The sequence below is a fragment of the Puma concolor genome, chromosome B1, assembly GCF_028749965.1.
Source record: "Puma concolor isolate L17-30 chromosome B1, mPumCon1.1.hap2, whole genome shotgun sequence".
NCBI lineage: Eukaryota > Metazoa > Chordata > Mammalia > Carnivora > Felidae > Puma > Puma concolor.
In genome coordinates this window covers 111,122,842-111,147,374 of record NC_141670.1, presented here as the reverse complement: position 1 = coordinate 111,147,374, position 24,533 = coordinate 111,122,842, and the positions used below count along the sequence as shown (strand labels likewise).

Sequence of the window (24,533 nt, the reverse complement as noted above, 5' to 3'; positions counted from 1 at the left end):
TACTCTGAGAGCTCTCTGTCCTCTAGACCCTCCTCTTTACCACCTTTGTGCTGCAACACGTAAAGAACGTATTTACTACTTCCCTTCTTCCTTTCTCTGGCCAGAGGGGTGATCCACAGAGCTTTTTAACTCATAGATAACCTGCTACCTTGATGTGTCCTTTTCCTTTAAATGTTTTCAAATTGACCCTTCTGGTTAACCCAAGTGAAGTAATCCCTTAGTATGTTTTATTCATTTAAGATAATACTATAGAGGACAGTCAAAAATCAGAACTATTTCAGAAAACCCTAAATCAAAATATGGAATAATTTGAGCAAAATATTATGGAACTCAGAGTACTGAAGGGCAGCATTCAAATCTTGACTTTTATGTAACACTGCCTCAAAGTATTAAAATGATTTAGTTGTAAACAGTGTGAATGTGATTAAAATGGACAAAACCGCTTTCTCCCTGACAATTCAAAGTCCTATGCTACACATTTCATTCTTTGGATTAAAGTGAAACAGTGATAATTTAAAATACAACAAACAAAAAGCTTCAAACTGCCCAATGCCTCTTTATCTCAGAAAGTGAGGTCTTACAAAGCCCTGCTGTGTTTTAATGAGAGGGAAACGGTAGCTCTGAATAAGGTCTACATTTACTGTTGTCTAGCAATAATCCCCTTAGCTCTCCTTGATGTCAATATTTGCGTCATGAAAGGAGGAAACCATTGTTTGCATAATCTAGAGCTATCATCAGAAGAAGAGCTAAGAGCAACCAAAGCGCATTCTACTGTATTTCTAAGGCAGCATGCAACAATTTCAACTACAGAGACCACAGCTATCAGAATAATGTTCAACAAATGAAATGAGATCATCTCATGTTAGAAACACACTGCTTGGCAACTACCTTAACAAAAAGAAAAAAAAAGTGAAATCAAAGTTTTTTGTATCTTCGAAAGCAAAACAAAACCCAACAAAATGTTTATATACGTATATATATACATATATATATGTATCTATATAGTGAAAGCAAATGAGAGAAACAACAAAAAACAGTAAAGAACTCAAGAAGGGTTACAAAGAGTCCAGGTATACCAGCGCCGGGGTAGGAATATTTTCTTTGGGGCTGGTTACCACGTTGGCTTTGTTGTTTATCTGTAGGTATGCAGAAAATAGAAACAGAGACGCCTTAAACCCCTTGGTAGCCAATGTCTCTATATGCAGCATGTCTATATGGAGATATAGACATGAAAATAAAGAGCCACTGAAGATGAACATGAAAGACACAGTGATGCTTGATGGGAATGATAATCAATTCCAGTCTCTGATGGTCACACACAGGCTAGGACCGCATCTGTGATGGTGGAATGTAAAACAGACTTGGCTGCTTTGGCTGTGCCACCTTAGCCAACAAAGAACTGCTTCAGTGGAGCTCAAATCAAGTTCCAGAGTATGAAATAAATATAAACATTTTCATACTCTTCAGGTTGGATTCTGTTTCCCAGCTTCCAATTGTTCACTGTTATGAATACATTCCTTTTTTTTTTTTTTTCATTTTTTTTTCCCATTTTATTCTTGTTCCTGAAGTCACACATAGACTGTCTCTCTCTGGGAAGCCATCGTCACTTTGCTTCATAGGTATTCAATTAAAAACTTAGATCTCTGATGAAATGCTGGCTTTGTAATGTAATTTTTTAAATAATAAGTCTGGGCTTCCTTTAAAAAACACATCTTCCATTATAAATGACCAAACTGAACTCTTTACTATATTGAACGTAAAAAAAATTATTTTTCACAATTGTGTGAGAGGGAAACACCATGTCTTCCATCACAGTGTTACCGCTGTTGAAGCTTATATCTGGTAAGATCATTCCCTTCCTTTAACATAGTTGGGTTGACCTTAAAGAAAGATCATATCACAATGGAAGCCACACTGTGAAAGTAACTCAGAGAGTCAATAAGTATTACAATGGGTCCACAGAGAAAACTCTTTGTAGACAAGTGGCAACTGGAAATTACAATTGAGCTTGGGTGCTAAAGAACAAAACTAAAAAGTAATAACATTCATTTAAACTCATGCATGGTAACTTACATTATGGCTACCAAAGAGAAATATAAACTAACATTCATTCTCTTATACTCCATTATCTATGTATTTTTTTTTTTACATATTATTATCTAAAGGAACACATCCCATAATTTTAGTATAAATGTTCTTAAGGGCCTCAAAGAGAAAATCATACTGCATAAAAGAAATGAATACCAAATAAGTTCATAAGCAATTACACCCAGTTAATTGTTTGGACTTTCTGGAAGTTTTTTTTTCCTTTGTATTTTATACCTGTATATCATACTGATACCAGCACTGAGAAGAAGATAGAAGGTTAAAGAAATTAATTTAGGTATGTAATATTCTGTTTTTCTATTCATTCACGTTTGTGTGATTATTTAGTATCAGTATTATTCAAATAAGATACAACACTGTGCTCTGTGGCATGCAGGAAAAAAGAAAAAATTTTGTGCCCTTTACTGAAAAACTCTTTAAAGGTTAAATCATCAATCTCTATCTTGCAGATAGTCTAAAATTTTTCTTTAAATAAAAGCTCACAGAATTTAACATCAAATTTTTGCAACAGCCAGAAAGAGATAAGAAATAATGGAATTAAAGAAGGATCAAAAATTAGTATTTATATTAGTATGAAATACATGATAAAAGAGGAGGTATGCACGCACAGATCACTTCCTGTCAGGAAAAGTGTGCGGCAAAACACAGCTGACTTCTTATCAAATGAGCTGAGGCACTTACAATTGAAGTTTCATATATATTTAATATGCTACATTCAGTCTGTATCAGTGGATGCAAAAATATAAGAGGAATATATTGATATACTTTTATTTCTATTTTGAAGTAAGAGACTTAATTGTTTTCTAGAATGGTTGTGAAGAACTGATTTCTTTCGGTGAAAATGTCACACATGCACACCTATGCACACATACTTCTCTGCACAAACGTGCACACACACACACACAACACATGCCCGCCACACATAGGTACACAGCATACACACACCATCATGTCTTCCAACTGAAGGCCATTCTGCCTAGATGAGCCGTCCTTTATTATCAGGCACGGCAAACATCAGTTAAATGAATATGAGCCTCAACCACCACTTTTAGTGGTGTTTAAATAGGCAGTTACAAACTTTTTTAGTTAATGTAAAGAAAAGCTAAGTGGTCTTTTGTTACTATGGGAAGTCTTTTGAAGGTATTTGTAATAGTAATTAGTTGAAAAATAATAGGAGAATTTCTAAGTAAAAGGTTAGGAGGACTTCCTTTTTATTAAAGAGTCAAATATTAAGTATTAGTTAAACTATAAGGTGTCTTTTGAACATACCAGAACTTTGGCACTTTTGTTTATGAAATGTAGTTATTTTATGCTATGGAAACTATCTTTCTTTAACAAAACTGAATCAAACCAGATATTTAAATGATTCACCAAATTATTTTATGAGGCATGGGTAAAATATTCCTATTTTTCAGGTATTATGTTTATTCAGTCCTGAGGCTAATAAATGTTTCCTCTATAGGTGCTTAACGAGGATGGGTCCATTGTAAGCTCATTTTCACACTATTTATAAACTCCATGTAGATGTATTATGGTGTATCTGTATTAGGTTATCTGAGCTAAAAACAACTCCTATTTTAGTAATCATGATCATTGCTTAAAAATAATCCTATAATGTTTCTTTGCTTATCATTAAACAGACCATTATGTCATGTTCTCTTCAGTTTCAAGAGAAACCTGGACTCTGGTCTTACAAAAGATCCTTTGATGGCATATAAATAAAGGTATGAACTTTTCATATATTTAAAAAATTCAACTTCAAAGGTAAACAGTATGATGTGTATGTGGGTACTGTGTTTTGATAGTTACTTGACACTGACCTGTAATGGTCCTACACTTTCTCTATTTATACTAACTTAGGTAAATAAGAGTGTTTTTATTCCTTCCTAAGTGTGAATTGGCACAGGAGGAGAAATCTGGCAGATAGAGATCCTCACCATCATCTGAACACTCGAACTGGACTTCCTTTTCTGAATTGACCAGTCAAAGAGAAAGGGAAAGAAAAAAATATGACCGGTTGAATTTTTAAAGTGTCAAAGCATGGAGCACAGAATAAATTTCTCTTTAAGGAGGAACTATAAGCTGTCTAGGAGAAAAAAAAAGTTCTGGAAACATTTCTTTCTATATAAGGATGGTAGTGAAAATAAGTATCTCAATAGGAACTGTGAGCTCTGCATCTCTGAAAGGTACAGAAAAACATAGAACATTTGGAAAATTTTAAGTATCACATTTCCACCAATATAACATTGGAAAAAAGGGCAATATCAACTGTCACTACTGAAATTTAAACTGAATAAACTAAGCAAAAGGAAGAGAAAATTACAGATTGAGGAAAGCAATTGATAAAAGGCATATGCCATCATAATGGGAAACACAAGTGCATGGTCACCATAGCTCTGGAAATCCCCAAATCACACATAGACAGGAGATGAAGAAATGATTGTGCATGAGCATAAGAAGTGACAAATGATTTTCTATGTTATATTTTCAAAATGAACTGACCACCTGACTTTGGGTCAAGTTCAAATGCTAGAATATTAACTAATTCCCAAGAATGTTGAAGTGTTCATGAAGAATGTATGCATCTGCCCTTGGAAGAGAAAGAAAATGATTAAAGAAATAAAATATTTAGGTAATACTCTGGAAAGATAACAAACATAATACAAATATAAGGTTACATTCAATCAAAGGCAAATTCCCACAAAGCAAAATAGAATCAATAGAAAATACGTTGTATTACTTTGTTTAGAAATCCAAGAAACTAAAAATATCCTTTTGTTATCTTTCTGGAAAATATTTCTATACGTTTTTAGAATATTCACCTTGAGTATATGTCTCAATACCCTATTATAGAAGCATAGGAAAAATTAAGACCTTTATAAGAACTGCCCAAGCAGAGATATTTAATCATTTGACATTCTATTTCCCAGACCCTATGACTTGATTTTTTTTTTTTTCAGTCTATACATTTCAGCAGGCCTCCAGAATACAGCATAACTAGGGGCACCTGGGTGGTTCAGTCAGTTAAGTGTCTGACTTGGGCTCAGGTCATGATCTCACCCTTTGTGAGTTTGAGCCCTGCCTGGGGCTCTGTGGTGACAGCTCAGAGCCTGGAGCCTATTTCAGGTTCTGTGTCTCCCTCTCTCTCTGCCCATCCCCCACTCGTGCTCTGTCTCTGTCTCTCAAAAAATAAAAATAAATAAATAAATAAATAAATAAATAAATAAATAAATAATTTAAAAATTAATAAAAAAAAGATATAGCATAATGAGTCAGAAAAACATTTGGTTTTCATTGATTTTTCAGGTAACTGTGATAGTTTGGGACTGCAGTAAAGCACAGAGTATTTAGACATTCAGTTTCTACAACAACTCCATAAAAAAGTATTGTCAGATTATTTAATATTTAATAAAATAGAAAGAATACACCTTTTCTTGGCATAAATATTAGTCATCTTTATGTATGAAATTATTTTATACTTCAACCTGCATCTTTTACAGAAACTATAAAAAATACAAGCTGTGAAAACTTAAAAAATTTATTTAACATTTAAAAATTATCCAGCATCTGAAAGTCAGAACTGATTTTGGGAGTGCTTGTTTAACTTACCTTTACTCCATCTGGTTTCTTCAACAAACTCTTGGCTGCTGCAAAATGAGAGTAAAATCATTTCAGCGAGTTATCCATTGAAACCCATGCCAGGTAACAAATCCGGTTATTGTTTCTCTCTATCACCTTTACTGAGTTATGGCCAACATATGCCAAATTATCAAGATCACACTGATGAGCGCGAGCTTACAGGACACTGAAATACAGTATCACTTTTCTTGGTTTTGCCACATCAAATTTAGAACTAATTCTTATTTAGTTCATTGCATATAATTGAACACCGTGTCAGTTATGTTATTATTGGACTTTATGTCACTGTTGGTTGCGAAAAGGATACTGGAACTTTAACTGGACTATGCTTTTGTAATCCAGAAAGTTGATTTCAGTCTTCAGACATCAGCTTACAGACTGTATTACATGTTCATCCACACTACAAGTATGGTGACCATCTCAGTTCTGCCACTTAAGCCCCTCTTCCTAAAGGTTTGAAAATTTGCTCCGGTGAAATAACATCCTTTTTAAAATATACATGTATTTGAAGTCAGAACTTCCATTTTTACAAAAAAAAATATTAATAACAATTTAAAATGAAGTGGTATATTATTGACCTAGAGCAAAATTTTTAAATTTTAGCATATGACCTTTAAAAAAGGCATTATGTACTCTTTTATACTTCAAAATCAGAATAGAAAGCTTTGATAAACAAAAGCCTTTTACTTCAAAAAATTAAAAATCAGAAAATCTGAGGTGAGATATAAAACAAAACAAAATCTTCAACTAAATCAGAGAACTCCTGAAGCATATAGTCTCAGATAAAACTTCATCTTCCCGGAGGGGAGCTTTTAGCATTTCTCCTGTTACTGAACTTCTTGAGTATATTAGAAGATGAAGTCATCCCTTAAAAAAATATACTTAGGAATGGGTATATTCATACACGGTGAGCAGATTATATAATTGTCAATGACAAGTAGTACACCAAGTGTAGAACATTTATGATGATGCAGAACAAGGTACATACTTGTGTTTCCATTTAATGTTAATTGCATGTATATTTGTATGTATATATGTGTGTGTGAGTGTGTGTGTGTATATATATATGTAGGTAGTTAAGTATATCAGAATAGACTTTGACATCTGAAATGGAAAAACCTAGCTATAATAAAACTGCATGAACATGTAATTTCCTGACATCCACTTGACTTGGGATATTATTTTGATATCACTTTGGTATAATTTTAAATTTGTTTAAGATAGAAAACTGTTAATTTTATTTAGTCTTTAGCAACAAAGCTATTAATTTATTATTAATTGAGATTGTAAGAATTGTTGCCTTAGCTGTAGTACTATTTGCCTGGAGTTAAAAAGCAATATTAAGTAAATCCTGTGGCAGTTAATAGGTTAGAAAGCAAACTCAGAATAGTTGAAATTGCAATAGCAAGCAAAGAGAAGACAATGATTCAGGGTAAGCAGGGATTTGGCCTGAAAGATGCAGAAATGTCCCTTTTGGTTACTATTCACCTTACCTCACAAGAAATACATTCCACATAAAGGGAGAAAAGAAAAAAATAAAAACAACTTTATAACCATATACTTATGGACAAATTACTTTAAAGAGCATGTTTGCTAATGAAACAGAATGAATAAAATATTCAAAACTAAAATGCAGTATATCAAGTACAAGATGTAACTGGGTCCATTGTTATTCAGTTGGTTTTGAAGTGATGGATAAAAAAAAGGTTGCCTTTCATGCTGAGACATCAGAAACAATATAAAATTCACATATTAGTCATGAGTTTTTAGTTTACACAATGATGAAAAGGAAAATGTGATGTAAACAAAAAGCGTCTATACATGACTGTATACATTTAAAAAGGCCCAATTTACGGCTAACAGTGTATTTAAGACTTTAACAAAATACACAATCTTAATACTGGACACTTTTTTCAAGTTAATTTGCCTTTAACAATATATATTAATAATCCTACCTCTTAGTGATTCACTAGTGTTTGGGCCACAGTGAAATATTTATTTGAATATAGTATACATTAGTTAATATTTAATGAGATGATACTGAACTCACCCATATAAATGTCAACTATGTTTATCAACTGTTCATAAAACAAGTAACTTGACAAAGGCAGTGACAAGGTTTTATCACACCAAACTGGACAAAATACATGCATTTGACTAACATAGTCCCTCAATCTGTAGCATTACTCATTGTATTCTTATCATTGGTGTTGTTTAATAGGTCAATGGAAGCCTTTGGAAAGCCTCCTATGGTTTCATATAATACATAACTAAATATAATGGGGGACAAAGGTGACCATTTAATATAGTTGTAAACTAACTAGAAATTGGTTGAGAAGGTTGTAGAACCCTTGATAATGGTATGGATCATCACCTGATAGCACTGTAATTCCCAGGAGTTAAGTATGTCCTGGGATAAATAATGGAAGAATAGCTAGATCATTTGATGACACATATCACCCTTATGTAAACAGTAAACAAAGCGAAGTGGTGGTATTTTTGGCATAATTGGTTGATAATCCTTCTAAGTCTCAACAGCCACTTTAACAATGTAACTTTCTTGCACTTCAGTTCCTCTTATACGTAAGACTGATTAAAATTTACCAAAATTTGCTTTTTGGAAACCTGGTCCTTTGAGATAATCTACTGAATAAGGAGGTTCCAAGATTCAAATACTTTCTGGACATAATATATACTTTATGTCCATTTTAGAGAGTCACCCCTATAACAAAGAAATGGCTTAGCTTCTTTCAGCCAGCCCATTATTTCAAAAAAAAATTTATCATGGAATCATTTTGAGGAACATTTATTATCCTATATTACTGTAAGGTAGGGTTCTCTGTAAATTCTGGAGTTTAGATACCTTTGAAATATGCAACCATTCTTACAGTGTGCCAAGATACAACTGTACTTTGGAAAGAACTTGGGACTAAAAGAACTGGGTTCCTCAACAATGCTCTTCTGTTAAGAATCTCACTTATTGGGATTTCCTATGAGAATGAGACAAACACAAAAACCGTATTTATAGTTAGCAGTTGATGAAATATCAAAGAACTAATTCTAAGTTTGAAATACTGAGCTTCAAGAGGAGGAAGTACATATTTCGACAACTTGTGTGCACCCCAGTACAGATGGCAGATGGGTTTTGAGTCCTGCATAGCACTGACCAGGGGCTGCTTGAGTGCTCTTGTGAAGGGCGTACTCATGTGCCTAATGTCTCTGTGGAGACAGCACCCAGGCAGATTCCTGATGATAGACACTCTGTAGAAGGAATCCATGCCACATATTTGTTATCCCTGAACAACAGTGTTTTTATAATTACTAAGTTTTTCTTCAATTCCAAACTGACTACTGAAGAGGAGAGCAGTGGATAAGGAGAATTCTTAACACGTGTACCTGAAAAATTCCTCGTAGCCAGCATAGTTGTCAAGATGGCGCCCTATCAGAAAATAAGAATTCGAAATTAATGTTGCCTCTGCAAATCTTGAACCTAACAAGCAGTCTTTGATAACAAATCTTCTCCTAATGTTACTTTTAGTTAGGGGATTTTTATCTGTTTTTGTTTTTTGGTTTCCTGAGAGCAGCAGGCCTATGTCTCACATTCAGCTGGGGCCACCCTCAGGTGTGTGGCCAGGTTCCAATTATCAAACTGCACAGTTGCTTTCCTCTGAAGGGAAGAACCACAGCACACACTGCCACAGAGATCCCAGCTCTTCATTGCAGGTTTCATTCCAGCATCTATTACATTTTCTCAAGACCCAGAAGAGGAGGAATAAGAGTTCTGAGGTCCGCACATTCAAAAGCCTTTGCTGTAAGTTATTTTCTTCACAATTTCATTTCTCACTCTGCTAAGTCCACCTCCTCACACAAATGTATAATTCCTTACCTTTAGTTTTCTTCTAGCATTAAATTTCTTCAGGCAGTCTACCGTCTCCTGTCTGTGCATCATGGAAGCAACAGTAGAACGTTGCTGGAAGAGGAAGAAAAGAAACTTAACTTAGGGTAATTAAATCATACTAAGCATTATAGCATTCTCAACTTCATCCAATCTGCATTAATGGTGCCTAAACCCTTACAATGAACTTGTGAGTATTCACTTGCAAAAGTTCCCTCCTAATGGATGATTAGCTTTGCCAAAACTATTTATGACTAAGATGCAACATTTATCTATAGAAAGCATAGATATGAATATCAATAATTCCCGCAATTACCTTTATTTCAATGTCTTTAATTATATTTCTATCGGACTGCCTTTCATTTACTCAGTACCATACTTACTGCCCTAACATTTGACAACCTTAGAAATGTAGTGGAATCTCTACATCCCCTCCAAATTTCACAGTTTTTCTTAGCACATTTGAAGTATAATCTGTCTACTATGGCCATTCTTTCTTGCTAGTTTAACTTAACTACAAGCTTCCAAATCTTGATGTTGTTGTTGTTGTTGTTGCTATTGTTGCTGTTTTTCCTAAAGCTGCCTAATGGTAAATAATTGAACTTTGTCTAATCTCTACTGGAATATAGTTAATTTTGGTGTCATTTTCTTATCCTCTGTTCATGAGTATTATCAATAACTGGTAGGAGAAATACTTATTCCTTTTGTTACTGTAGGCAATATTTATCGATCTATGTAAATCAGATTTTGTTACCAAAACAGCATTTATTACCATTATAAATTTATTTTATTAAATAACTCGAGTCAAAAATTCATTCATTTTTAGTTTCATCTTTTTCTATAAAAATTATTTTAAATCCATGAAAAAAATTTTAAAGAATGATTCATTTTTAATCTTAGTTCCTAAGGTCTTTGGAGAATTGTCACTTACACAGATCCATGGGTGTTTCAGTGCCTCTGAGGCTGTGATACGCTTGGCAGGATTGATAGTAAGCATTTTATTGATTAGGTCTTTGGCTTCAGGAGTCACTGTGTCCCACTCTGGTGATGGAAACTTCAAAAATACAAATTTATAAATAGTTTCAAAAATAGATACATTCAATTAAACAGGGAAGAGCCAAATAAACTAATCATTTCTTTAAGTAGTGGGTTTCTTCAAAAAACTTACTCTTTGTATAAGTTAAATTGTATCTACATGTAGATAAATCTATATAAATGTGTATATATATCCCCTTATGAATATATTTACATATATAAAAGATAAGTAGCTAATAAGTGATAAGTATATACACTAAACTGCATATTATACCTAGTAAATGTATTTTAATGTTTCAAAAAATAAATTTAAAGATCTTCTAGTCCTTTCAAAGGATCTTTATTTTGGTTTGAAAATAAGATTTTACACAGTCTTTCTCATAATTATTTGTAAACATCAATAAAGCTGGCAGGTTGTCAAATGTGTTGATGTCATCATGCTATTACACCAAGATTCAAAATGAAGTATTATAAGAAAAAATGAGGTATTACATACTTTCACACCTCATGATCAGTAAGAGTAGAAATAATAAAAGAGCTTCCGTTGCTGGTGCCAAAACTGACCTACTAATTGTGGCTATTTGGAATATAGTAGTGAGAAGAAATCTAAGACTACAAGTGCCTCAGCAGGATTTCATTTTAGCACTTCAGAAAAGTTAATCTACTTAATGACAAATTTCATCAAAGTTCTTAAAAGTAACCAACATTCAAAACTTCTATAAGTAATCCATTTGTGTATTAATAACTATATAATAGCTATCCTAAGTGTATTTAAATTTTTTGTTGATAATTACGTAGCCTCATTTTCACATTATTTATTAGTAGAGATACTATAGCTATCCTAAGTGTATTTAAATTTTTTGTTGATAATTACGTAGCCTCATTTTCACATTATTTATTAGTAGAGATACTATTGTTCATAGGTTAAGAAAAATTTACATCAGTTTCTAAACAACAGACAGAATATCAGGTTCTTATTCCACTTCACGGATTTTTATAGACAATCTTGGAACAAAAGTCACTGTCACTATGTCATGGACTTTAGTTCACTTTTAGTAGTTGTAAGATGGGTACTTTGTGAACCATTGGTAAAATGAAATATGAAAAAAAATGATACTGACTCTTTAATACTTGAAATGTTACCAGTTTAACAACTGTCATTTTAATTCCATAAGTTATTTTGGGCAGCTATGAAAACTTGCCAATGAAGAGATATTCAAGCTGTTCCTCCTTGAGGTACAGATATTCTGATAGCAAATTAGGAGCTGGTTCAGCCTGAATAAAGGTGGACCTTTATCTCATTTTTAAAAAAGTTTCCACAAAGTCATTCCTCCATAGTCATTAAGCAGTGCATCTGCAGAACTATGTCTTGCCAGGGGGGTGCCTAGTTGTAGTCTGCAAAGATGATGAATGTGCTAGCTGTGGCCATGTAAATCTTAATTTGGCCCAAATATTAGTCTGACTAGATAGAATGGGATGCTTCAAAATTAAAAGAATATGCATTTTAAATTCTTGCTATACCCACATCCATCTATATAGAACATTTTAACAGAAAGGTGCTGCTGAATTCATGAGACCTGATTTAATATAACAGAGATTTTTTATTTTATCTTCTCTCACTTCCACACTGAGCTTTTAACTTCTGCACAGAAGACGGACCCAAAATTTCCTACGACTTAGTTGCTCCGCTTAATAATATATCAAAAGCATCTCTAAACCTTGAACTCTAATTTCCAGAGGGATGTGTGAGAAGCTACCAAAGGTGGTAGTAAATCATATTTATACACATATTTGTCAAAGGAGAGAAAATTATTATCAGTGAACACAAAGTTAAGCCATAAAGAGAAAATAGATAAGGCTTTACTTTTGAGATTTAGAACCTAATTCATACTCACTACTTTCAAATATTCTAATTATAAATGAAATATGTTGGAACTGTGATTTTCAAGTATATTAAATTGTGAAACACATTCTTCAAATGAAAGTTTCCACAGAAGCCCATGAGGTAAATAAGACTAAAAAAATCAAGCTGACACAATGGAATGATGTTCTATTTGATACATAGATCACAGCAAAATATTGTTGATACATGATTTAAAATTATGTGATAAACATTTGGGAATATAATTCAACTAAACAAGCACTAATCATTTCTAAAGCAAAAATCTTTTAATTTTTATATGTTTTAAAATGTACTAAGATCCAAAAATTTTGAGAAGCGAAGTCCTTCCTTAGAGACTTCCAACTATTTTCCTTTCAATCTTAGGAGATAGTGAACTAAAAGGAAATACAAACTAAACACATACGCTGCTTTTCTTACACTTTATCTCCCTCTCCCTAGGATTGAGAAAAATAATTAGAGAAATTGTTGAAAATTATACTTTAAAGTGTAATGAAAAAATTTTGTTCTTGGTTAATAAACAAAAAAAAAAATGCTCATCTACACTATATGAACATTTATTACATACATCATAAGCTCCAGCCTTGATCTGCTGATAGAGTCTGTGTTGGTCTTCATCCCAGAAGGGTGGATATCCCACCAGAAGGATATAGAGAATGACACCTAGACAGAATGAGCATATTAACATTATGTTAAGTCATTCAGGCAACAATAAATTAAATGTGGCAGATCCACATGATACTTAAGCCACATCCATTCAAAGAGAGGAAATTGGGTACTTGGAAAGCTTCAGAAAGACATGCTCTGATCTACTCTGAAACATTCTGTGGAGGGCGAATGCTCCTCTTCTTATGCTCATGAACTCTGATAGTATATGGCAGTCCAAAAATTTCTCTGTGCACTTTAAAAGAATGTGTATTCTGTTGTTTTTAGATGGGATGTTACATCTGTATCTGTTATGCGCAACTGGTCTAATGGGTCATTCAAAGACACTGTTTCCTTATTAACTTTAGAACCAAAGAATTCTAAAGAGGCACAACAGATCAATACCTAAAGATGAAACTTACCTGTCATCGGGGTGATATATTGATATCCGTGATGAAGACTTGTTTTGTGGCCTAACATATGATCTTTCCTAGAAAAGGTTCCATGTCAAGAAGAATGTGTATTCTCTTGCCTTTGGGTGGAATATTCTGTACACATCTGTTAAGTCCAGGTAGTCTAACATGTGGTTTATGGCCAATATTTCTTTATTGATTTTCTGTCTGGATGATCTATCCATTGACGTAAGTGGGGTATCAAAATCCCCTACTATTACTGTATTGCTGTCTATTTCTCCCTTTAGGTCGTTGATATTTGTTTTATATATTTAGGGGCTCCTATACTTACGTAATGTTGGGTGTATAAATATTTACAAATGTTATATCCTCTTGTTGGATTGACCCCTTCATCACTATGTAATGCTCATCTTTGTCTCATTACAGCCTTCATTTTAAAGCCTACTTTGTCTGATATAAGTATAGTTACTCTAGCTTTCTTTTGGTTTCCATTTGCATGAAATAGTTTTTCCATCCCTTCACTTTCAGACTGTATGTCATTACATCTGAAGGGTAGGCAGTATAAATTTGTTTTTGTTTTTTTAATGCATTCAGCCACTCTATGTACTTTGATTGGAGAATTTAGTCCATTTACATTTAAGGTAACTATTGATAGGTACATACTTTTGGCATTTTGTTCATTGTTTTCTGGCTGTTTTTGTAGTTCTTCTGTGCTCCTTTTTTCTTCTCTGCTCTCTTCTTTTGTGGTTTGATGACCTTCTTTAGAGCTATGTTATATTTATTTCTCTTTTTCTCTTTTGTATTTACTACAGGTTTTTGCTTTGTGGTTATCATGAGGCTTAACAAGTTCTAATTGTGACAGTGTACTTTAACTTAGTAACTTAAGTTTGATCTTATTCTAAGGCTTATAGTTTTACTCTGCCCCATCCTACATTTTGTTTTTGATGTCATAGTTTACTTGTGTATCCCTTCACTAATTATTATAATCATTGTTTTTTACTACTTTTGTCTTTTAACCTGTATACCAGCTTTATATGTGATTAATCTACTATCTTTATTATGTATTTACCTTTCCAATGAGACTTATTCTTTTATGTTTTCTTGTTACCGATAAGCAACCTTTCTTTTCAGCTTTTAAAGATTCCTTTTAACATTTCTTGCAAGCTGGTTTAGTTTGATGAACTCCTTTAGTTTTTGTCCAGAAAACTCATTATCTCTCCTTCAATTTTGAATAACTTTGCTGGGTGGAACATTCTTGATTCAAAGTTTTTGTTGTTGCTGTTGTTGCTGTTGTTGTTGTTGTTTCTTTTGGCAGCTTAAATATATCATGCAGCTTTCTCTGGCCTGCAAAGTTTCTGCTGAAAAACATACTGATAGGCTTATGAAGCTTCCCTAGTACACAACTAGTTGTTTTTCTCTTACTGCTTTTAATATTCTCTCATCTTTAACTTTTGACATCTTAATTATAATGTGTCTTGGTGTGAGTTTCTTTGGTTTCATCTTATTTGGAAATCTGAGCTTTCTGGAACTGGATGTCTGTTTCCTACCCCACGTTAAGGAAGTTTTCAGCCATTATTTCTTCAAACACGTTTCTGCCTCTTTCCTCCTTATAGAACCTCTGTAATGTGAATGTTGGTCTGCCTGATGTTGTCTCATAAGCACCTTAAGTTATCTTCACTTTTGCCTTTTTTTTCCTCTGTTGTGACTGGGTGAGTTCCACCAGCTTGGTTTCATGATAACTCATCCTTTCTACTACTTCATGTAATCTATTGTTAGTCACATTCTCTGTGACTTCTATTTAGTACTTTCTTTTATTTTTCATCTCTTTGTTGAAGTTCTCATTGTGCTTATCCATTTTTTTCCCAAGTTCAATGAGCATCTTTATGAGCATTACTTTAAGCTCTTTATCAGGTAAATTACTTATCTGTATTTTATTAAGATTTCTTCTAAAGTTTTATCTTATTCTTCCATTTGGAACATATTCCTCTGTTTTTTCATTTTATTTGACTCTGTATTGGTCTACAGAGTGGATAAAAAAACCACTTTTCCCAATCTTTTTTTTAAATTATTTTTTTAACGTTTATTCAGTTTTGAGAGAAAGAGAGAAGGCATGAGCAAGGGAGGGGCAAAGAAGGACGGAAACACAGAATCTGAAGCAGGCTCCAGGCTCTGAGCTGTCAGCACAGAGCCTGATGCGGGGCTTGAACTCTTGAAGCATGAGATCATGACCTGAGCCAAAGTCGGCCATTTAACCGACTGAGCTACCCAGGTGCCCCCCACCTTTCCCAACATTTAAGTAGTGGTTTTGTGTAGAAGATGAAACTTGTCTTTCAACTCTACCCCAACTCTTTGTCATCTCTCAAACCTTTGCTCTTCTCCAAAAAGCCTACTATATTTTTATTAGCTCTTAGTAGGTGAGGATGTGCCAAGACCCACTAGTAACTGAAAGGGAAAGATCTCAGCACCTAGGTTCAGACTGTTTGGAATCCGGACCTTCAGATAGCAGGTTTTCAAAAATTATGCAAATATATACAGTCCTGTGGGACTACAAGCATAAGCCCTACTGACCAAGCAATTTGATGTGGTCCCATGGGTGACAGTCACAAAAATCAGAGCTTCAGATGAATGCATAATATCTTTCCTGGGAGATACTAGCAAGCTGAAACAAGGCAAAGGGAGAGTGCCAAGATGGTATCCACAACCTACATTCCTTGAGAGCAACTCTGTAGTCCACTAGATGTATATCAATTCTGAAACTTACTCCTCAGGCCAAAGTTCCAGGAAAAGCCAAGATGTCTTCTTCACAGAAAGATTAGAAGGACGTGTGTCTAAATCTGCTGTTTGTGCAGTGCCCTGGTGTGGCATCTTGCCAATAACTTTCTCTACAATTTCCAACTGTGGGGCCTCAGAATGCAAGTCCCCATAACCAGCCAGGCAATCAAAGGGGCATGCCCTGGGAGGCAGCTGCAAAAAAACAGGGCAGTAAATGTAAAAACCAGGACACCAGCTGTATGCAAAACTTTCCTCCAGCAGACACTGGAGCTCTGGAGTGTGGCAGAGGGTGAGCATGAAGACAGTGGTACTCTCTGAGGTCTCTGAAAAGGATTATAGGCATTCCTTAGATGTGTGTTTAATTAGAAACCTGCTCCTCAGGCTGCAGCTATGATGGTTAGTTAATAGGTGCCCTTCACAGAAAGATGAATCTCCTAGGTCTATTACCTCTTGCTATGCTGTGTGGGTAGTGGCCATTTAAGAACTATCTCTCCATCGGTTACAGTCCTAGAGGACCCACAAGCATAAGCTCCACTGACTGACAGAGCCAGGCAATGTGGAGGTGTCACCTGACAGCAGTTGCAAAAATCAAGGTTCCAGACAGGGGTATGAGCTCCTCCCTGGGTGATGCTGATTATTACAGTCTCACAAGACAAGGAACACAAGGCCCCATGGCCTCCAGAGCCAGCCAGCCAGGAGGCATCCCCTGGGCAGCTGCCACAAGATCAGGGCATCAGTCACATGAAAAAGCTTCTTTCCTGGTGCTCTGGAGCAGCAAAGGGAAAGCATGGCCAAAGGAGAGCATGGACACAGTACTGCCAGCCTCCACCCCAGAGAATACTCCAGCAGGCTCCTAGATATGTGTTTTTAATTAGATGCCTGCCCCACTGGCTGACATTTTAATAAAAGCAGGTCAACCTCCTTCACTTGATGTCTGGGTGCAATCAGGCTGCCTGTGAGCTGGGCCCTAGGGCAGGTATGTCCAAGCATCCAGGCCCCTTAAGAGCTGTCTTACAGATCATGATAGTGTTGTGCATCTGGTACATGAGTCCGCTTTCAAAATTAGACATTCTTGGTGCTCATCTCTCAGGTGCAGGTCCTTAAAGTTGAGGTCTTGGATATGGGGTTCGAACCATTTACTCCTCAAGGAGAAGCCCAGGTTTTGAGTTTTCTCTTAATTGTGGATCACCAAGCTATGGGCAGGGTTTACAGTGAGATTGTGTCCCAGTCTCTCCTACCCACTTCAGTGTGGTTTTCTACTCTTTTGCCAGTGTCTAGTCAACACTGACAGCCTTTGCCCTTTTTTTTTTTTTTTTTTTTTAATTTTTTCATATGGAGCTGGAGAGTCTGTGTATCTATGGGAGGAGGTGAGTTCAGGATCTTCTAAACTTGCCATCTTGAACCAATCCCCTCCTACTTCGGAAAAGTTTATTGGCCTACCTAAAGTCTTTAGTTTCTGTCACTGCTCTGACCTCTATTGATTATTTTTCCCTTGCTGCTTTCCCTTAAAGCATGGAAACCAAGGAAAGAGGGTCAGACAGATAAAACTTTGCCTGGCATGGCCTAGGATTCCTTTTATCTCTTACCAGTGTTGGTCTCTTGGGTTTCTTTAACTTTCCTTGTTAGGAAAATATAGCCCTTATCCATCAGATTTGTCATCTTTATACAATAGACACTGTGGGAGCTAAAATGGCTTTTAAACAATAGTTTAATCACCCTAGACTGTCATAGCCTGCTTCTGGAAGTTCAAGTTCAAAAGCAGATTCTTAAATTCATGTGAATCACTACCAGAGTGGAACAATTTAAACAACATTTAAACATTATTAAATAAAAACCTAACAAAACTTTAAAATCAAGGCTGAAAATAATTTTACTATAGTGGATTTAAAAAGAAAAAAAAGGCTATGAAAAGAAAAATCACAGTATATTGTGAAAAATCTTAGCCTACTGATACTTCATCTTTGCAACATAAAAAGGTATTTTTTCCATTTCTCTCTACATTATAAACAACGTAAATTGATTTAAATTTACTTTTTTATTATTTTTCTATCTAACACATGCATCTAATAATGAGGATCGTGATGAGTGTCTGTGTTTGTGTTCCCAGGAGAGAGGTAGAAGAAGGGCTGTACCTAAGTAGTTTTATCTCTTAGTTATGGTTTGGGGGTAAATATGAAAATTAGTTTTTTTAATTATTTTTCATGTTTACTTATTTTTGAGAGAGAGAGAGAGAAAGGAAGCACATATGAGAGCTAGCAAGGGAGGGGCAGAGAGAGAGGGCAACAGAGGATCCAAAGAGAGCTTTGCAATGACAGCAGTGAGCCTGATGTGGGCTCGAACTCATGAACCTTGAGATCATGGCCTGAGATGAAGCTGGACCCTGAACTGACTGAGCCACGCAGGTGCCCCAAAGAAAATTAGCTCTGTAATGGCAATAGTTGATATTAATTTTTTAATTCGACATTTTTCTAATAAACATTTGAAGTAGGCTGTTATGAAGTTATAAAACAGAGACAACTGAGACATTTAGCACTCTGAACCTAGGGTAGGTTGCAAGGCTGGCCTGCTTCAGAGGTTTTGTCCTGCAGTCCTGCTGGCTGGCACTGATGTGGTATGTCTCTACAAAGGGGAAGGTTCATAGATACCTCGTTCCCCAAGAAATGGCAACCACTACATAGATAAATGCCCACAATTTAATTGCTTGATTGAGGAGTTTCTACCAAAAAATTTTCTTTACTAAAACAATAACACAAATATAAAAGATTTAAAAACATTCAGGCCAGAAGATTTAAAGAAAAAAAATACATGAGCACTATTTACACTGATGTTTACTTCTCAATGCCTATTTAAATAAATACTGGTTTGTAAGCTTATTTTGATTTGCTCATTAGATTGGAGTCTGAGGCCTTCCTGAATTAAATGCTTTTTTGGAGTTCTATTTTCTGTAAGTATAGAATAACTATGAGAGTCATGGTATAATAATACATTTTATTGTAGGTAACATTTTTTGAGTAGCTACATCTGCATTAGTGCATTACCTTATTTACTCCCTGTACAATGCTGAGGTAGATAAATGTTATTGTCTCCATTTTACAGATGAGGAAATGGTTTGAGAACTTATATGAAATAACTGTTTCAGCCACAAGCAGGCTAGAGCTATTTTTTCTTCATCTATGAAGACAAATGCATTTTAAATTTTAAATTGTTTGTGTTGTGTAATTGAAAGGCCTTGACCACTAGTAAGGTTTCACTTTGGTACTGTCTTAAATGTTCCCTGCAGCCACTTTTTCCTTTAGCTATGCACTTTATTAAAGTTTTTATTGTCTAACTGAGAGTCTTTGCCCCATTCCATTTTACTTTTTTCTTGTAAGCTTAATTTATAACCCTAATATTTTACCTTCCTCTCCTAGGTCAGAGAAAAAAAATGAAAAAAAAAATAGAGTTTCTTTTCTTGCCCTAAAACTAAGTCAGTAAAATCTTTAAAAGCTGGTCAAAATCTTCTTTTTTTTTTTTTTTTTTTTTTTTTTGTGAGAGCACTTCAGGGATGAAGATATAATCTCCAAAATTTGAATGTTTCTTAGGATATTATTGGCCTTTAATGATTTCTACCTAGATATTTCATTAGGGGTTACAAAAAAAGATATTTCAATTCTATTACACCTTCTTTAGTCTAAGAACAACTTATTTCATCGATTATTTGGTGACCTTGTTGTCAGGTTCATACAGGAAAGGTAAAGTAACAGACTTTTGTTTCCTCCTTTATGAATTGGTTTTTGAAATAATTCGAAATAATTCGAAATAATTTTGAAATACATTGTTTCCCCATTAATTAATCCCCTAATCCAAGGTTAGGATTGCTACTGTAGTTTGATTATCATCATGAATGCATGGATTTAAACTTGATGTGTTTCAATCTATTACTGTTATTTTTCTCATTTAACTTTTAATTGTCCTATCTTTAACTAGAAGTCGTCTCTTCAAGTTGGCTCCTGAGTCGTGTTCGTATCTAGGTAGAGATCATCAGAAGCTACTAACATCATGAGACACATCCAACCTTTGGAGGTCATATCATCCCTGATATGTTCTTGCAAAAAAAAAAAAAAAAAAGTCTGTGGTCTTTAACAGTTTTCTGTCTTTCTGCTATAACAAGATGCACCTGTATCATGTGCTTTTCCTAACCTAGACTTGGAATTAGTTCCTTTCACAAGGAATCATGGTTCCTTACCATGGTAAACATTATGTAGAGACCAATATCAGGTACTCTGTAGGGGTGCTCTGTGGGAACTGCAGGTTTCTTCAACAAATAAATGGAGAAATGAGAAGGGGGGTGAGGAGGAGGAAAGATAGAGAAGCAGAAATTACAAATTAAAAGAGACCTAAGAGGGGCCCCTGGGTGGCTCAGTCACTTGAGTGTTCAACTCCTGATTTTGGCTCAGGCCATGATCTCATGGTTTGTGAGTTCCAGCCTTACATCAGGCTCTGTGCTGTCAGTGTGGAGCATGCTTGGGAATTCTCTCTCTCCCTGCCCTTTCCCCCTCGTGTGCACTCACTCTCTCTCTCAAAAATAAACTTCACAGAAAAAAGGGGGGGGACCTAAGACAGCAAACTAATAATAAAATTATGAGACAAGAGGGCAAACTGCCAAAAAAATTACTAGTTATTTGATGGTTTTAAGCAGTAATTATATTAAATTTTAAAGTACTGTTATTATTGTCATTCTTTTAAAAGAACCCTTTTCTTTTAGAGACACACATTATGGTATGTATAGATATACCGATATTATATTTATATTTGACTAAAATAATCTTGGGGAGGAGGGATGAGTTGGGTGGTGTAGATGAAATAGGATTAGCTGTCATTTAATTATATTATTCTACTTTTGTATACTTCGAAATTTCCAAAATAAAAAGTTAAAACAACTATTTTGACACAGCTTCATATAACATTTAAAAGTGGAAGTTGAACTAGTTTTCACTGTCATTTGAGCTTGGGCAATGCTAGAGATATTTGATTAATAAGAGTTGAGAAGCACTGATTACTGATTAGGTATAAAGATTACATTATCAAGAACATTCAAAAATAATGTTAATAAAAGCTGGAGTTAGAAAAATGATTAAACCTATAATAACATTAATGATTAAAACATTCTAGTCGCTGCTCTGATGAAAGGAGAGAGAAAAAAGCAATATTCAAAAACTCCAAAAAGTCAGTGGGGAGTTAATGGAACAATCTAACAAGACATCCACTTAATACTCTCACTAAATAAAGGGCATACTGTGAGTGGAGTTTGGAAATGTACAGTTAACTATACAAAGAATAAGTATGGCTCCCTTTTATATTGCAATACCTTATGCAAAAAAAAATCACCATGCAATTCAAATAGGAAAAAGTGTTTAACTAACTCTGACCTAAAGAGACAATTATGGGAAGAACAAAGATCTAGAAGATCAAGGTCAGCAAGATAGGAAGTTGTTTTCCAGATGATGGTAACTATGCCATATAGTAGGGGTGGCAAACAGGTCTTCCAGCACCAGGAAGAGATGAATGCCTGTGTCCACACTGTGTATGGGGCAGGTGGGTAACCAGGGGAGAGCATGTGTCCATCACTTGACAGGTACAGCTGTTATTTAAGAGCAAAAGTATCTTGTTATTAGTTCTCTCAATTGCTTTAGTGAAATTTCCTGATAATAAATTATAAAGATAAATAATAAATGTCAACTCCCCCCCTCCCAAAGTAAAAGGTTCAGCAATCTGGGCAAAACATCTGTGAACCACCTGTTTGCAACCTCTGCTATATTGTGTAAGAATCCTAAAATTTGCTGCCCTAAAGAAAACTGCAACTAGCTAGCATGATGCTGTTCGATGTTGGTGTGCACTAGAATAACCTAGCAAGCCTGATAAAATGCAAATTCCTGAGCCTCACCACGAAGAATCTTATTCAGTGATTCTCTGGTGCATTCCAGAAAATTGAATCTGGTAAGTACTCAGGTCACTTTGAAACATGGGTCCATGTTTCTAAAACATCAGGTTAGGGACACCATAACACTGTGTCTTGAGAAATCTAATGGAATAGGTAAGTTCAAAGTAAGACAATATTGGTAGGGGCTATAATTAGGAGTAAAGCTCCATGGATAGAAGACTAATGAGGATATAGGTCATAAAGGATGAAGGCAACAGAGCCTTGTAATTGTGAGGCATATCTGTGATGGCCAAGTGTAAGGTAATCACGGAACTGGTAATCATAAGCAACAAAGTTGACCAGTGTAAGGTAATCATACCAACAAACTGCTTGAGATTTCAAAATTGTAAATACTTTCTTAAAAAGTGCTTGATGCTGATTTATTCCAGTGAAATAAAAGAAACAAAAAAAACAGCAACACAATCTCTAAGGAAATGGGAACCCTTAGCAAATATACGCTCTGAGGCCCAGTAATCACACAAATGCTGAACTTAGTGACCATGCTTCTTAATATATTCCATAATATTCCAAAGGCTCATCAAAAGTCATGGTATATTCTGTGATAGTCACTAATTTATTATCACTCATAACTGTTCTGATATCTAATTCAGACAGAGACGTAGTAAGACAAGAGTGTGTGTGTGTGTGTGCGTGCGTGTGTGTGTGTGTGTGTGCGCGTACGCGCATATGTGTGTGTTGGCTAGGTTTATATGGGCTTACATTTGAGCCAAAATGTAGAAGCAAGTTCTGTTAAAATCCAGTGATTCAGTGACACCTATAAACAACATCTGTTCATTCCTTTGGGGAATTATGGAAACAGCTATATATGCAAGAAAGCCATCAAAATCAATTTACTGTTGTTAAGGTAGAACTCAGGGGAGTGTTCTTGTTTCACTAACGTCCATTATTTGCTTTTCAATAAAAGACTAGTTGCTTTGAAAGACTAAGTGCAGGTCAGACTACATTCTGTGTGAGGTCTCAAAAGCAAGGTAATGGTGGTATTTGAAATGTCCTATGTATGGATAATTGCATATTTCTAATAAAAATGATGTACAGACTTCTTTTATCTATTATACCAATGCTGTGCTTCACTCTGCTCTATGTCAACTGCTAAAAAGACAATCTGCTGTAGTGCATGCTCATAGCTTAATTCACAGAAGGTTAGCTGCTATTCTGCTAAATGTCTTATTCTACATTTCTTTTATTATCTGGGTAGTGTCATTTCCTACCCCACTCTACAATGTCTAGCCTTGAAAAGAAGTAGTTATTCAATAGGCAAGTGCTAGTGCTGATGGATGGCTAAAAAAAGAGTTTCTCTCAAGATAGGTCATAATCTAAAAGCAACTGAATATGTGTACATTCCCTTGGTGCTTATTACCTTGAGGATGAGAAAGGGTAGACCGTCTTACAAATGTAAGAGAATTTAATGTAACTTTCATGTTACCTTAGTGAAGTGAAAATAGAATAAAATAGTTAAGACAGTGTTCCAAACCCACTGCAGTGATCCAGAAATGTAACAAAAGGCATTATGATGTTTGTGGAAGGAGGTGGGGCATTATTGTGATATTAGAATATCTAAGGCATTTCCATAGTTACCTATGTGATCCCAAACGCATTTTAAGGCACACGATTTAAAAATATATCACTATCTCTATGCAAAATGGGAACTGTTAGGAAATATATGCTCTAAATAGAGCATTGCTTGTCACAAAGGGATTTAACTATTTGTTTGTAGAAAACTGTGAAGAAAGCAAAGGTAAGGATAAAACCGAGCAAAGTGAAAGGTGGTTCTGCCCATGGCAAAACTCAGGTTGAAATCTGTGAGATGCCCTATGGCTCTAAGTTTCTATAGTCATTATGAGATCTGTGTGTATGTGCATATACATCTGCAGGCATACATACACTATATGCTATTTACATGCACTTAAAAAAAAAGTGTATTTATTTATTTTGAGAGAGAGAATCCCAAGCAGTCTCTATGCTGCCAGTGCAGAGCCTGACACAAGGATTGATCCCACAAATCATGAGATCATGACCTGAGCTGAGATCAAGAGCCAGATGCTTAACCAACTGAGCCACCCAGATGCCCCTACTTAACTTTTTAAGAATGTTACATAGCTCACACAGTAAGAAGGGAAGCTACTCTTCACCCATCTTTTTCCCCTTGTC

The 24,533-nt window shown here is 35.1% G+C and overlaps 1 protein-coding gene across 20 annotated transcripts in view; it reads right to left on the bottom strand.

Annotated features, from left to right (window-relative positions):
- CAMK2D (calcium/calmodulin dependent protein kinase II delta) overlaps positions 1-24,533 on the bottom strand; it is a 316,489-nt gene that overhangs the window by 42,043 nt on the left and 249,913 nt on the right. For 4 of the 20 annotated variants that reach the window (XM_086704336.1, XM_086704343.1, XM_086704335.1 and 1 more), the window contains exons 9-13: positions 13,144-13,238; positions 10,572-10,694; positions 9,632-9,715; positions 9,142-9,184; positions 5,716-5,753 (exon numbers count right to left, since the gene is read on the bottom strand). In XM_086704336.1, coding sequence (XP_086560462.1) covers positions 5,716-5,753; positions 9,142-9,184; positions 9,632-9,715; positions 10,572-10,694; positions 13,144-13,238 — 383 coding nt within the window. Of the gene's footprint in view, positions 1-1,076; positions 1,137-4,043; positions 4,077-5,715; positions 5,754-9,141; positions 9,185-9,631; positions 9,716-10,571; positions 10,695-13,143; positions 13,239-24,533 lie in introns of all 20 variants that reach the window. The other 16 variants (XM_086704338.1, XM_086704344.1, XM_086704337.1 and 13 more) reach the window with 7 other exon arrangements.